The sequence below is a fragment of the Schistosoma haematobium genome, chromosome 1, assembly GCF_000699445.3.
Source record: "Schistosoma haematobium chromosome 1, whole genome shotgun sequence".
Taxonomy (NCBI): Eukaryota; Metazoa; Platyhelminthes; class Trematoda; order Strigeidida; family Schistosomatidae; genus Schistosoma; species Schistosoma haematobium.
Genome location: NC_067196.1, coordinates 45,892,147 through 45,908,803, shown reverse-complemented (window position 1 = coordinate 45,908,803; position 16,657 = coordinate 45,892,147). Strand labels below are relative to the sequence as shown.

Here is a 16,657-nt window from a genome sequence, read left to right as displayed (position 1 = left end):
CTGATGCGGTATGGCAACCTGGACCGATGCATATATGTGCCTGGTCCTACGTTGTAGTTGACTGATGTTCTAACCGGTAGTCATATACTTACAAAACAAAAGCGATAAACTTAACCATATATGAATAATTAGTTATTTTCTACTGGTACGATTAATGCATCTGGCTAAGGAATAGATACGTATCCATATTACAATCGGGTCGCTGATTACGTGTGAGCATTAATAATTACAAATCTTTTGTGCTCGACCGTAGCTGCTACCTTGACGCGGTGGTCGGGCTTGCCTATCGTGATGACGCAAACGAGCTATATTGGCTGGAATATATCTTCCTGTAGGTTCTACCATGCCAGGCAGGTCGATTGGAGAATGGTAAGACTAAAAGCAGCAACTCATGGTCTGAGGGCGAAGTCGTACTGCTGACTGTAGAGGGGTGTGACAACCGTAAGGTGTTTCCCTCGGACAACCAGCATGACAGCGATGCTGCCTTCCCACAAGGAGGGGTGGGGTTAGAAAAGGTCGACCCTAAAAATGCACACCTCACCTTACCTCACGGATTTCTGTCTCCGGCGGTAAAGCCCTTTCAAGAATGGAGCTAACATATTGAAAACCTCCCACGAAAAGGCCGTGCGCGACCGGTCTCAAGCAGTTGTCCCTTAGGCACTGCGGTCACGCCCTCAGGTCGTTACGACCAACACTAATCCAATTTCCTTTTCAGGTTCCTCAAGAAATACCCTTCCACGGTATGGGCAGCCGGGAAGTGATATCAGCCCTCATACCCGTAACAGCGCACGAGACCAAGTCGGTCACATTCAAATCCTTCCTACACCTCCTAATACCTCTCTTATCTCCATGACTAACCCTTCTCACGTCTCTTTATCATCTCGCACCGCTAGGGAAAACGATTCGAGTACGCGGAACGCTATTCCTGATCTCCTGAAACCACGCTCTTAATTACACGTAGGAGCTTTTAACGTCCGAACACTGTGCCAAATAGGACAGTAGGCTTCCTTGGCTAGGACTTTACAATCCCGCGCCATCGATGTGTGCTGCGTCTCCGAAACGCGCATACAGGATCCGAGTAGCGTCATTCACTTGACCTCACCATACCAAAATAAAGAACCGACTCGATTCACACTTCGTGTATCTGGAAGCCCAGATTCTGCTTCCCGTGGCCTCGCCGGCGTAGGTATAGCATTGAGTTCTAGGGCAGAACTAGTTCTCTTAGACTGGATCCCAGTAGGCAGTCGTTTGTGCGCTATCCGACTGAACGGAACAGTAAGGATCCGAAAAGATAGGGATACTCGTCGTTGCCTCTTCGTCGTCTCTGCCTATTCTCCCACTGACTGCAGCTCAGATGATGTAAAAGGTGAGTTTTACAGAAAACTTTCCGACCTTCAGGAAAAGCTAGGCGCTCTGATGTAGTAATAGTGGCCGGTGACTTTAATGCTCAAGTAGGCAAACTAAACGAAACGGAAAGACACCGAGGTGGATCTTATGGTGTCGTGGCTCAAAGAACAGATAATGGCGACCGTCTGTTGCAGCTATGCTCAGATAACCGCCTCTTTCTTGCAAATACTAACTTTAAGCATAAGGAAAAACATCTTTTAACATGGAGACCCCCTAATTCGTCCCAACGTTGGACCCAAATAGATCACGTCGCTATCAGCCACCGATGGAGGGGCTCGATAGAAGACTGTCGCTCATTCTGGAGCACATGCTTAGATTCAGATCATGCTCTAGTACGAGCGCGTATCTGTCTGCGTCTTACTGGACGTAGGAAAGACGCTGCAAGTAAACCTCTTAGGGCCCTACTTAATGATAGTCAAGCTAAGAGTATATTTCAGGAACAACTAGGAAAACAGTTAGGCAGCCATGTATGTGATGCCCACCCCGATGCAGCATGGAATGATATCCGAAAAGCTGTGGAAACAGCAGTGATATTTGCTAGTAAGGTAAACCAGAAGGTTAGGGAGCAACACTGGATCTCAGCAGCATCTATCGCACTGATAGATGCTCGGAAACTCATTCCACCTGGCTCTGAACATAATGAAGAGCGGAGTCAGCTTAAGCGCAAGCTGACAAGAAGTCTACGCAATGATCGTGAACAGTGGTGGGTAGCGAAAGCAAGAGAGATGGAAAAGGCAGCGGCAATAGGTAATAGCAGACAATTGTTCAGACTTGTTAAGGAAACCGGTATTAGGAAACCGACTGTTAGCGAAACAATTGCAGAGAAAGATGGACATATTATTCATTCTCAATCCAGGAGATTGGATCAATGGGCAGAACACTTTAGGGATCAGTTCAACTGTCCTTCAGCCACACTTCGGTTTCTCACGATCTCCAGTCAACCTGAATGGCAAGTTAATGTAGGCCCTCCGACTCTTTACAAAGTTGAAAAAGCAATAGGAAATCTGAAGCGACGGAGAGCGGCAGGCCCTGACAGGTTTACTCCTGAGATTTTTAAGGATGGTGGTCCAGTATTAGCAGCGAGATTAACTGAGGTCTTAGGTAGAATTTGGGAACTGGACTTAGTCCTATATGACTGGTCCCAATCACTGATTGTGCCAGTCTATAAGGAAGGACAAAAGTCCTCTTGTGACAATCACAGAGGAATCAGTTTGACTAATATAGTGTCAAAAATATTAGCCACAATAATACTTCAACGCCTAACTTAAGCTCGTGAATAGCAGACTAGAGGAAACCAGTCTGGTATTCGACCTGGAAGTGGTTGTATAGACCAGATATTCACACTACGTCAGGTCCTAGAACATAGACACACATTCAGACGCCCCACAATCTTTGTATTTTTCGACCTTAAGGCGGCATTCGACTCTGTTGATCGTAAGGTTCTATGGCCGTGTTTGTCACTGAAAGGAATACCAAAGAAGTACATTAACCTTGTAAAGGCTCTCTACTCCAACACAACTGGTAGAGTGAGAGCCTATGGCGAACTGTCATCAGAATTGATTACCTCAAGTGGTGTTCGTCAGGGCTGTCCACTCTCTCTATTCTTGTTCAACTTTGTCGTCGATGTACTTTTAGAGATAACACTTTCCTCATCTAAATTTACAGGGGTTGAACTTCTACCGGGAGGTTCACTTGTTGACTTAGAATATGCTGATGACATAGTTTTATGTGGTGAAGACGCTGACAAAATGCAGTCTTCTGACCACTCTAAGCAACAGTGCTAGCATATTCGGGATGCGATTCTCCCCCTCGAAATGCAAAATGTTGCTTCAGGATTGGGTTGCATTGACACCCGAACTAATGATAGGGAGTGACGTAATTGAGCGTGTCGATCACTTCACTTATCTTGGAAGTCTCACCAGCCCTTGTCGTCTGGTGTGTGACGAAATGTCAGCACGGATACAGAAGGCTCGACTAGCTTTTACCAACTTGCGTCATTTGTGGCGTAGGCGAGATATCCGTCTATCAACCAAAGGACGGATTTACTGCGCAGCAGTTCGTTCCGTCCTACTTTATGGCAGTGAAACATGGCCGGTAAGAGTAGATGATATCCGTAGGTTACTAGTATTTGATCATAGGTGTCTTCGAAATATTGCTGGTATATCCTGGGACTATCGAGTAAGTAACGCAGTTGTTAGGAAACGGGTACTAGGTAAGGATGGCAAATCAATTGATCGTCAGTTGAGATGGCTGGGACACGTGTTACGTATGCCCGACGACCGACTGCCTCGACGTGCGATGTTCCCCGACCGTTGTTGCTACCTTGACCTGGTGGTCAGGCTTGCCTATCGTGATGAAGCAACCGAGCTATACTGGCTGGAACAACCGTTCCTCAAGGTCCTGCCATGTCAGACAGGTCGGTTGAAGAGCGGTAAGACTAAAAGCAACAAACCCAAGGTCCGAAGGCGAAGTCGTACTGCTGACTGTACAGAGGTGTGACAGCAGTAAGGTGTTTCCTTCAGACAACCAGCATGACAGCGATGCTGCCTTCCCACAAGGAGGGGTGGGGTTAGAAAAGGTCGACCCTAAAAATGCACACCTCACCTTACCTCACGGATTTCTGTCTCCGGCGGTAAAGCCCTTTCAAGAATGGAGCTAACATATTGAAAACCTCCCACGAAAAGGCCGTGCGCGACCGGTCTCAAGCAGTTGTCCCTTAGGCACTGCGGTCACGCCCTCAGGTCGTTACGACCAACACTAATCCAATTTCCTTTTCAGGTTCCTCAAGAAATACCCTTCCACGGTATGGGCAGCCGGGAAGTGATAACCGCCCTCATACCTCTAACAGCACCCAAGACCACTGTATTCATAATCAACCTTCTTCTTCAATTCTTATTATTCCTCCTACATCGACTTTCAACACTAAACTTCCTCCTTCGGCTTCCTCCTCAAGTGTCACCATAGCCAACGATTCTAGTGCTCAAAACACTGTCCCAGGTCTACTAAAACCTCGCTCCAAACTACACATTGGAGCTTTCAACGTACGCACTCTATGTCAAATCGGTCAGCAGGCTTCCTTGGCTAAAACCCTAGAGTCTCTTTCCATTGATGTATGCTGTGTCTCTGAAACACGTATACAGGATTCCAGTGTGGTCATCCAATTGACCTCACCTCGGCAAAACGGAGAGCCAACGAGATACACCCTCCGTGTATCTCGTGACCCGACGGCCAGCTCTCGTGGACTGGCAGGAGTAGGCATAGCACTAAGCATGAGGGCGGAACAAGCACTGCTAGAGTGGATCCCCGTTAACAGTCGTTTATGTGCTGTTCGGCTAAACGGCTCCGTAAGAACTCGGAAGGATAGGGACACACGTCGTTGCCTTTTCGTCGTTTCTGCCTACGCTCCCACTGACTGCAGCTCAGATGATGTAAAAGATGCATTTTACAGAAAGCTGTCCGAACTTCAGAAAGCTAAACGCTCAGACATAGTCCTCGTAGGGGGTGACTTTAATGCTCAGATAGGTAGCTTAAACCAAAGAGAAAGGCATTTAGGTGGATATTTTAGCATTCCGGCACAGCGAACAGATAATGGTGATCGTCTGCTGCAACTGTGCTCAGACAATCGTTTATTTTTAGCAAACACAAATTTTAAGCATAAGGAGAGACATCGTCTAACGTGGCGACCGCCTGCACCAAGCCAACGATGTACTCAAATAGACCATATTGCCATCAGTCATCGTTGGAGAGGGTCGGTACAAGATTGTCGCTCATTCTGGAGTACCTGCTTGGACTCCGATCACGCCCTAATACGGGCACGCATCTGCTTGCGCCTCACTGGACGCAAAAAAGCCACAGTAAAAAGACCCATTAGAACCGAACTGAGTAGCGAGGAAACCAAAAGTAGGTTCCAGGAACAACTGAGGTCACGATTAGGTAGTTCTGAAGACGAGACTGACCCAGATGTTGCTTGGAAAGATATACAAGCAGCTGTGGAAGCAGCAGTTACATCTATTAGCGGCTTAAACAACAGAGTTTCAAAGAACCAGTGGATTTCTTCAAAGTCTATCACACTGATGGATTCTCGCAAACTCGTCCCATCAGGTTCCGAACATGAGGAAGAGCGACAACAAATCAGATCTAGGTTAAGAAAAAGTCTAAGAAACGACCGTGAGCAGTGGTGGGCATCGAAAGCAAAAGAGATGGAAAAGGCGGCGACTATAGGGAACACAAGACAGCTCTACAGACTAATAAAAGAAACTGGAATTAATAAGTCAAGTGTAAGTGAGATTATATCGGAAAAAGACGATACACATCTGCTCCCAATCCAGGCGTTTAGAACGATGGGCGGAACATTTCAGAGAACAGTTCAGCTGGCCTTCAGCTACTCTACAACTACCCTCCATTCCCAGACAGTGTGAATGGAGCATTGAAGTAGGTTCCCCAACTCTAGCAGAAGTTCAAAAGGCTATAGTTAATCTGAAACGAGGAAGGGCAGATGGATTGTCTCCAGAGGTCTTTAAGGATGGTGGTCCAAGTTTAGCGACTAGGTTGACGAATATTTTAACTAAGATCTGGGAGTTAGACGTTATCCCATCTGACTGGTCACAATCACTTATCGTCCCAATATATAAGAGAGGGTCAAAATCATCCTGTGACAACCATAGAGGGATTAGTTTAACTAATATAGTATCTAAAATACTAGCCTCGATAATTATCAGACGCCTAGCTAAGACTAGTGAACTGCAAACACGAGAGACTCAAGCTGGCTTTAGACCTGGTCGTGGCTGCATCGACCACATATTCACCATTCGTCAGATTCTAGAACACAGACATACTTATCGGCGTCCGACAATGGTGGTCTTTCTCGACTTAAAAGCAGCATTTGACTCGGTAGACCGCGAGATTCTGTGGCAGTGTCTGTCATTGAAAAGTGCACCACAGAAGTACATAAACCTTGTGAAGGCTCTTTGCTCGAACACTACTAGTCGAGTCAGAGCTTATGGCGAACTTTCATCTGCTTTTGCAACCTCAAGTGGTGTCCGTCAAGGCTGTCCACTTTCTCCATTTTTGTTTAACTTCATCATAGACTTATTGATGGAAATAACATTCTCGTCTACTGAATTCTCGGGTGTTGATCTTCTTCCAGGAGGTCCACTTATCGACTTAGAATACGCGGATGACATAGTCCTGTTTGGTGAAGACGCTGATAAAATGCTGAGTCTTTCGGTAGCACTGAGCAACAATGCCAGAATGTTTGGAATGCACTTCTCTCACTCTAAATGCAAGTTGTTGCTTCAGGACTGGTCTGCGTTAACACCTGAACTAAGGATAGGGAGTGAAGTAGTCGAACGCGTTGACAACTTTACTTATCTTGGAAGTCTGATCAGCCCTAATGGGTTGGTATCGGACGAAATCTCAGCACGGATTCGAAAAGCTCGATTGGCTTTTGCCAACTTACGTCACCTTTGGCGAAGGCGAGATATCCGTCTATCAATAAAAGGACGAGTATACTGCGCGGCAGTTCGTTCTATTCTACTTTACGGCTGCAAAACATGGTCACTAAGAGCAGAAGATATTCGTAAGCTACAGGTATTTGATTACAGATGCCTTAGAAATATTACTTGGGTCTGTTGGGATCACTGGGTAAGTAATAGTCAGATTAGACGCAGGGTATTAGGGAATGATGGTAAATCAGTTGATGAGGTTATGAATCTTCATCGACTGAGATGGTTGGGTGACGTATTGCACATGTCCAACCACCAATTACCACGGCGCACAATGCTGACTAATGTTGGAGACGGCTAGAAGAAAGTTAGGGGCAGCCAAACCAAAACGTGGCATCAGAGCTTGAAGTCACCAACTCCTCGTCTTAGCCATGTTGGTAGATGCAGACTACTTGGTTGGAGTCCGCGTGACTATCGTAACGAATGTTTGGAGACTCTGGGTGACATGGTTCAGAATCGATCACAATCGCGTCGGTGTATACACTCCCTGTCTTCCCTTAAACTAAGAGATTAAAATCGCTTCATACCTTTCTTTCTACGAACCAATTTTTTCTTGTACTATATCTCTATATGCAATCTTTCTTTTATACATTACCACCTTTGACCTAACCACTGCTATGAATCCGGTGTTCATCTTTTTGTGCTGATGCGGTATGGCAACCTGGACCGATGCATATATGTGCCTGGTCCTACGTTGTAGCTGACTCACTGACGTGCGATGTTCAGTGATATAGGAGTAGGTTGGAAGACAGCTAGGGGCGGCCAGACCAAAACATGGCACAAGTTCATGAGTCACTGACAAGTGGACTGAGTCATGTTGGTAGGTGTAGACTACCTGGTTGGGGACCGCGAGATGATACCAACCGATGGTTAGAGACCCTGTATGACATGGCTGAAAATCGTTTGCGATGGCGCAGGTGCATCCACTCTTTGTGTTCTCCCAAATTCTAATCTTCTGAATTCTTCATGTCCCTTTCTTTCTTCTCTTTCCAAATTTATTTCACTGTATTATACTCCGTGAATAACATCTTCAAGCTCTAATGTTTCAGATTACTGCTTATACTATTACTACCTCTACCATGACGGAATTTGAGTCGACAACTGCATCTCTGTGCTAATGTGGTGTGGCGACTCGAACTGATGTACGTACGTACGAAGTTTTACGTTGTTACTGACTAACTGACTGATTGTATTCCGTGTTCCCTCTCAGACGACAAGGTCTTCATAATCCAGCCAACCACCAGAAGAAACAGAAAGGGAGGGAGTAAGCAGTCTTGTCTGACTCTGGTCTTCACTTGGAATGTATCTGTCAGCTGTCTTCCATGGACTAATTTGCACTATAGTCCGTCGTATGAATTCCGGATCATGTTGACAATCTTCTCATGAACTCCATAGTGTCGAAAACGTTTCCATTATGTTCTCCTGTCCACCCTGTCAAACGCCTTCTTATAATCAATGAAGTTGACGTAAAGTGACGGATTCCATTCGATTGATTGTTCAACGATGATCAGTAGTGTTGCGATTCGGTTTCTGCACGACTGATCCGTACGGAATCCAGCCTGTCGATCTCGAAGTTGGGTGTCTACTGAGTCTTTCATTTGGTTGAGCAACACCTTGTACAGCATTAGAACAAATCTGTGTCAGCACTTTCCTCTTCGTGACCGGAGTACGAAGCATCTCTCTCGCACCTAGTTTTTTGCTGTCCAGCTTCGGTCCCATAGGTTTCACTGATTCCGAGAATCGCCAGGTTGTATGTCCTTATTTTCACAACTATTATATTGCTTCTCCCGGTCTCCCACATTATCCTGAAAGTCCATCTACCTACTGACATTCCAAAACATTTGAGATTTACTACACATATAAAGTCTGCCACATTACTTCACCTTCGGAAATTCAACATGTAACTCATTTACCATACAGAGGTTAACGTATCAAATTATATATGTGGCAAATTTAGAATCCATGACTTATTAGTTAGGAGCCAGGTGTTTTAAACAAAGCTTCATAGTTAACACCCGGAAAACACTCAGGAAAGGCTCTCAAACACGTAACTGCTTTGAAACCTAAAAAAGCATATTTTTGTTTGAAGCTCAGTAACGATAACGTAATCAGTGTGTCAATCTAGGTTCACTTGTTTTGTATATTGGGCATGTTTTATGGATGCGGTCCTAGATGCTTTTACGTCGCGCATTATTTGCTAGCCCTGGACTAAGTGGAAAACGTAGAGAGTTGACAATTTTATGACAGCTATAGATGACTGGATTGTAGCTGGTCATCAAGACCCAGTGATTCAGAATCTTACAGAATATAGGAGTTAGCAAATTAATACACCTTCAGACGTGGAGTAAAATAAAAGCTAATATCGGTCTCTTTGTAGCTTTTGTGGAACGTCGCGTAAAAGATGGAATCGCAGTTTTTAAACATAACAATTGTTTTTCATATTTATTTATTTGTTATACGACGATTTGCTTTTTCACTTCACAACAATTTACATTCTGTTCAGGGTATTTTTATGAACCTGTGCTGTACCAAAATATTTTTCTTAGAAATAAAGGAAAATGACACTGACAGTCGCGAGGGAGAAAAACTGCAACTACTTAAAGAAAGTATACTGTGGGCAGATCACCAAAGAAAATAATTAAACTATGAACTAACTTATTTAACGAATATAAGTTTGTGAATCTAGTTTTCTTCATATGTACCAGTTTTACGTACATTTAATATTCATAACAAACCTATGTTAAAACATAAGTGAAGCTGTGAATCAACAACTCAAAGTATAATAGAATATATGCAATAATTAATTGTCTGTACATAATATCTTAGGTAAAATGGATTAATCGTGTTGGTCTTCATCCTCTCCAGGGCATTGTTCTAAAAGTTCAGATTGATTTTGGTACTGCAGGCTACACCAAAAGCAATAATTATGTCGACTTCGTAAATAATTCAAAAGTTGTATGAAATTTCTTTGGACCTATAAAATCAAAATAATAGTTAATTTTGAATGATGCAGAGTGCGATAGTATAACTGTTCTGACTTGTGACTAATATCTGCTCTGCATTATTATTCAAGGAAATTTTTTTCTTACAGCAATAAACTTGAGTTTCCACGCAAGAAAAATGCACTTCAGTTATCCTTTGATTCAGTATTCAGTGAATGAGTTGTACAACACAAATGTACAGTATGGTTATCATGGGTAAATAAAATAGAGAAAGAAACTACATATACTTACAGAAGTGTAGTCACAATTCGCATGTTTCGAGTCCAGTTTGGCTAAATCATTATCTGCAAAATCTTCGTTCACATAATCTTCCTGAGGCAATACATTACTTACAGGAATTCTGTCTTTAACAGACTTAAAACCATTCGAAGTGACTGATCCATATTTACCATTATCAGCGACCTCAGTTGGAACAAGATCAATAGGTGGCCAGAATGATTCGTGAACTGGAGTTTCAATAAGTTCTTTTAAATCCAGATCTTGACATATCCGACGGGCAACATCCAGTTGTCGGTTCAAACGGTTCTGTCGAAATCTCACGGCCATAGTGCTTCGGAATTCATCTTTGTAAGCTATTTGTATTTTTTGTTTGAGGTTTTCCCTAAATATCATACGTTCGTTTTTTTCAGACGCGAAACCGAGGCCTTCACGACCCTGAGGGATTTCAATAGAAACAGGATCAGCTATCCCAGTAGCTAAAATTTACAAAAATGTATAGGAACAGAGAGTGAAAAAGATGTTTCTACTTGTAGACGTAAAGCACCATTTACTTTCCCATTAGCTTAGTTCCTGCATTGTTGAATACAGTAACAAGATATTCAAAAATTAATCTTTAATGGTCAAAAAAACTAAATGTGTAAGCGAATAAGGCTTAATGAATTTGTATAATCCCGTGAACTAGTTTTATTTGCACGTAGCATTGTACATCCTTCAAACTCAAAGATATAGATTTGTGCTATCACGTTTCTACATTTCTACCCGTTTATTTAAAATTACCTTTTAATTTACACTGATACGTACATAAAGAATATAAAAAATAAGATTCGATATTTATTAATTCCCTATGACAAAAGTATTGTTTTGGATGAAAGTGGAGGAAGCGATTTAGAGGGTATAATGAAATGTAATTAGTATTCCATAAAAATAAAATGAACCACTTTTATGATTATGAATCGCTCTTGTTTACGGCTGACTACGTAGTTTTGAAGATATTTATCAGAAACAAAGTAGATACTTTTGAATTTGTTATTTTTTGACAAAAACTTTACTGCCAAAAGCCAATTCATCGCACATGGGTGCTTGTGGTCTGGTCTACCAAAATCCTATATTCCATACTCTGTAAGACAAAGTATCTTTAGCAAAACTTTCATAAGTTAATTTTATCAGGACATTACCACTCGTTGTTACTTGCTTACGACTGATTGACTAGAAATTTTCAGTAATATCTCACGTTATAACTTAGCGCAAAATGTGTTACTGCGATGATCCAAGTAATTTCAAGTTATGAAAACAAGGGAGTGTGAAACTGTTGTATGTTACATACCATTTTTTCCCAAACCTTTACCCGGAACGTATCCCATTTTTGAAAGTAGACTGAAACCTTTATTTTCAGGCCCAACCTTTTTCTTTAAACCTTCCTTGAGGTGATGGATTTCCCTTTCCGACTTGGAAAGACATTTGTTTTTCCGTCGATTCGCCTCCACTGTACGCTGTCGTTGGACATCTCGTGATATAAATAATCCCGGTTTTACATCTTCTCTAAAAATTTATGAAGTGAGAGTAAAACCTTACATTTCATTCAAAATGGCATCAGACATGTAGTCAACTTCATCATCCATCTCGACACTTCCAAATTATATTTATATTTGACAAACCGAAGTCATCACCATCTAGAATTGAGGCCGAAAATAAAATTCTATCATGGACAAGAAAAAAAAGTGATTATATATAGATACTTGAAAGTCACAATTAGTGGAAATCATATCTTGAAGGAATTTATTAAAAATGTGACATTTATACAGTATAAAAAGTTCCAAGGCCTTTACCGTATGCTTCACTTAGGTGGTTTTTATTAGAGCTGCGTGAACTAATCGCTTAGTAAGTTCTTATAACAATATTCGAATATTAATTGGTCCTTATCAATGGTGTACAAAAATGATCAGGGAATGAAAGAATTTAAATTTATTACAAATCTCCATCGAATACCCACATTTAAGCCATTAGTGAACACGCTTATAAAACCGCAGTACCATGGATGTTGAGAAAATACTTTGTCGTGTTTTTCGACAACAATCCAACATATCAAAACGAAAAATGCATCGTAGTTGTTACATTCAATAATAGCATAGAGAAGAGATGAAATGATGGTGTACAGTAGAAAGTGGCCAATATTTATGTAAGTTATATAGTTGACCTCTCCGAGTTGAGGATGTTAAGCGACTCTGTGTTTGATCACTGCTGTCCCAAAACGATTGCTGACGCTGAATGGCAACGCCGCTAGTAATGGGTAGGTTTGACGTGTGTTCAGGCACAATTACAAGGATTCGAGTGGTTTCACGATCGTGACACACTCCACATCGTTATTATTTGCCGACACAAACTGATTGAAAAAGCGCAAAAGTGATCAACGTATGACATGATGTTGTGGCATGAAAGCTGCGCAAAACTGGCATCCATCGTGCCTTGACAACTACGTAATGGCTTAAGATGTTATTAGACGCGACTTATAATAGAAGCCGATGGAATCCATGATACAGTTTTTTGACTATCTTCGTATAAATGGGGACTCAAACTCGAAGAATCCCTCCGGATATTTTTGTGTGAACTGGTTCTCCTATCTTTTCTTACTCACACTCCCAAGTTTTTATATATTTTTGTGCTGTTTTTATTGTATGGCGTATATATATACTAGTGCTCCATTACAAAAACATTCCTTCAAACAAGTAAATGACGTGGTTGGTGCCGCATTTTCGTAACTCATATTGTTACAAATCAAATACAATGCCTTGGTGATCATGCGTTACATTATTCATCACAGTTTCGCCAAGGCAAATTAAGAACAATTGACTCCGAATACATAAACCTAGGGTAAGTAACTACTACAGTATGAATTTCCTTATATAATTTACTAAATTTGGTCCATACTGGTTACAGTTGTAGCTCTATAGAAATGTTCGAACATTGATTGGAGGTATCGGGACTTAGAGTATAGACATCGGGGATGTCACCCTATCCGAAAGCTTAACCATTGAGTAGGGGTCAAACTGTAACACGAAGCAGCGCCTTTTATTTTAATCAATTTATCGACTCTGCTTTTCAAAGTGAAACCTTGTTCCCACTCTCTCAGGTTTAACTACTGCTCAAATGGTTGTGGACGAAATAGAAGCTTATGCTTAACTGACTTGCGTATCTAGCAGTAGTGGATCACCATCGAACTGGAGTACATTTAAATGTCAGAAAAGATTTGCAGATTATAACGAAACATCAATAAGTCATTAGAAATATATCAAACTCTTCTCTCGAAAGACTCATGGAATGTTGTTTCGACCACAACAGATGGCACACAAGACAGCATGTAACTAAATCTCAGTTAGCTGTGTTGTGTCAAACCTCTAAAAGGCGCTACTAAAGTTCGTATTAAGATTGCGAAAGAGCAAGCCCACGAAGTTCTCGAAAACCAGTGGAGAATTCCAGGATTAGCGACAAAAGTCGAAAACTTTGATATGCTTCGTGGAGATCATTTCTACTTTTAAAAAATATAAACCACAAGACAACTAGATATCGCTAGCAATACCAAACGTTAATGGTTTTGTCCCTGAGTTTCAACTTATTGTAATCAGACATAGAAACGTGAAAACCCTAGATTTTATTAAGACCCAAGCAACCAAGGAGTAATAAAGAGGAAGTGGACGAAAGCATAGAGGTAAGGAAAAGTCTATTTTTCTTCTTTCAACAGTTATTTAGGTGAAGGCCGATATCCTCCCCTGACGTCATGTATTTTAAGGAAATTCGCAGACAAATACATGCAACGCACTGCACTTGAATATGCCGCTTCCCGTACTTAAATTTTCATTGAACTATACAAAATAACGTGCTGTTTAATAAAACACCAAACCAACTATCATTAAGACATGTACGAAAATGCGGACACAGGGATTTTTCTTAGATGCATATATCCGATCTTTGTTGTTTGATTATCTAAATTGTTATGACATGCTTGGATGTCATCACATATAGTTTACGAGATGCGGGTGACTGGCATGCCCTCTGTTTTTATGTTCATCATCATCTATTATCCAGTTTGTCCAGTAAGATGAATTCATTTGAAGTCAGCGAGAGAGCTCGTAGATGTAAGGCAGCTGTGGACCTGTCAAGCGTCCTTGGTTGTTATGCCTCTACTTATAACAAACTTTAGAATGAAATAAGAACAGCTTTCGTGGAAAGAAAATGGTGAGGCTCTAGTTTTTGAGCAACTTCAAAGTGACCTCGAGTGTGTCCACTTAATAACCAGGACCAAATGAGTGTTATGAACGTGTGTGAGGATTTAGAATTATAATTTACATTTGATGACTAATCTTAGGAATTAGGTTTCAATTTTTCATCACGAACTGACATCAGCTGCAATGCTAAGACTCTCTGTCACAAAAGGGATGAATGAGTTTTGCGTCAAAGTCAAAGACCTGTTGTCTAAGATCTGATTGGTTCGTCCATAAATTATAGTCTCACCCTTCTAGATGATTATGGTGCCTGTAAGAAGTGAATTCGTTTATACATTTCTTTCAGAATAACATGACGTTAATTTGTGCCCTTGGAAGTTTGTAAAACTTAAAGAGCAGATCAAGAAGATATTTATGAATTTAATGACAAAAACCTGTCTGAGCATCAGATATGCTGATTGGGTTCTGAATGATTTCCGAATTTCTGTTCCGGACTTACCGAGTACCATCATAAGTGTTCTGTAGATGTACACTAGTGTCCAACTGAATTTCATAAGCCGTGGTGTTTTCTACTATCTTGGATCTAAAACCAATCTGCTAAGATATGTTAAACTTTGGTAATGTACTTGTAATCTTTATGCCTTCGATTTGTATATTAGTGTGGATGAACTTTCTATTTAAAGCATTTCGAGTCATTTTTTATGGCCTGTATTTGGTAGCATCGTCGCCCCAATATTTAGTGACCTGTTCACGATAGGTATTTATGGAGTAATACTACACCGGTAGAATTCAACAAAATATCCTATAGTATTCTAATTATAGTATGAATTAGGAATTCCAGGATTAACGCAATTGAATTAAGAAGACACAGGCACCAATGAATGTATTGTATTTAGAATTCGAAATCAAACATTCAACCAGTACAAAGGTATCATTAGTCCATTCAAACACCACATCCGCCACAGCTTAAATAGAAGTATAAGTGTTTGTAATCGGTTGTACGTCTTCTTGTTAAGTTCATCCTGAGTCTGTCCGACATTGTATAAGATAAAAACTTTGTAGTATCTAGAATTGTATGCAATTAGCATATCGGTTTTGTACTGAAATCATTAATATCTAGAATTTGAACCATAGATTTTTCAACCCTATCCTCCCCCACGAAATAATGTTGGATCTTTATATCCCCAAGTTATGAATAATGTGGCTTCATGTAAAACATATTTCTCACATTGTTTAGAGTAAACATTAGAACTGTTTTTGTGATAAGGGTAAACAGCTGTTGATATGAAATAATCCAGAATGTAATCAAACTCGAGGTCATTTAGTACTCGTGCTTTGCATTGAGCAGGCTTTTCACAAGGATCAAATGCATTATGAGGATAGGTAACATATGATATGACATCAGGATTTGATTCTTCTGAAATATTCTCATGAAATTCATTAGGACTGTCATTGCAGAGCGTAGGATCGTTAGAAAAATCAGCATCTATCCAAACCACATCAGGTTTTCGATCATGATTAGGTTCATTTAACATATTTTCCTCAGAATTGCAAGTAATTTCATTAGAAATATGTGAATCATTAGGAAAAGTCATACCTGGTACAATAGCATGAGAATTCTGATAAATCGGTTGATTAGGAACTGTTGTCTCACAAGAATTCTGGATTTCATCTAACTCTGAACTGTCATATGACTCTGCACTGTCTTTTGAAATCGTTGATAAAGATAAATGATCATTAGAAACATCCGAATTATTTAAATTTAAATTACAAGATTTAGTGCAGCTTGAAGCAAAATGGACAATAGCTTTGCATACTGACTGAATGTGTCCTACCTTACCACATTTAAAACATTTATCATTACGAAATACACATGGATTGCGAGCATGAAACTTTCCACATGATAAACATTTACCAAACTTCATCTCACCTTTGTGATTTGCTTTGTAATTCCTCGTTGAAACACCTTTCATATTTACACGAGAATAGGAATCACTGTTAAATGAACGCAAGTTTGATTGACCGTGAGATTGTAGTTCATCATGACGACTAAGCAAAGTATCAGAAATCTTCATCGACTGGATATCAAGTTCATTGACTGCTTCGTAGTTAATACACGCAGTTCTAGCATCTTGAAAGGAACAGTTTGGCATTTTTAACAGCTCTCTTTCCAAACTCGGTATGTTAATTCCTGCAATTAATCGATCTCTCAGTTGCACATGAAGTTGATCACCGAAATTACACTTGGCAGCTTGTTTCTGTAATTCAAGGATGAATTCCCGAGCCTTTTGGTCATTTTGACGAACCA

The 16,657-nt window shown here is 40.9% G+C and overlaps 1 protein-coding gene across 2 annotated transcripts; it reads right to left on the bottom strand.

The window, feature by feature from the left end:
• Positions 1–7,492: 7,492 nt before the first annotated feature.
• CCDC75_1 (G patch domain-containing protein 11) lies at positions 7,493–14,105 on the bottom strand. 2 transcript variants are annotated; one of them, XM_012945441.3, is made up of 5 exons: positions 13,947–14,105; positions 11,705–11,828; positions 11,457–11,671; positions 10,145–10,608; positions 7,493–9,885 (listed from the first exon to the last, which is right to left on the bottom strand). In XM_012945441.3, the coding sequence occupies exons 2-5, from the start codon at positions 11,749–11,751 to the stop codon at positions 9,748–9,750; spliced, it is 864 nt and encodes a 287-aa protein (XP_012800895.1). In that variant the 5' UTR covers positions 11,752–11,828; positions 13,947–14,105; the 3' UTR covers positions 7,493–9,747. The 2 variants fall into 2 exon arrangements, with proteins under 2 accessions (XP_012800895.1, XP_051074229.1); XM_051208826.1 differs by having other exon boundaries at positions 10,145–11,671; positions 11,705–14,105.
• Between the last annotated feature and the right edge of the window lie 2,552 nt (positions 14,106–16,657).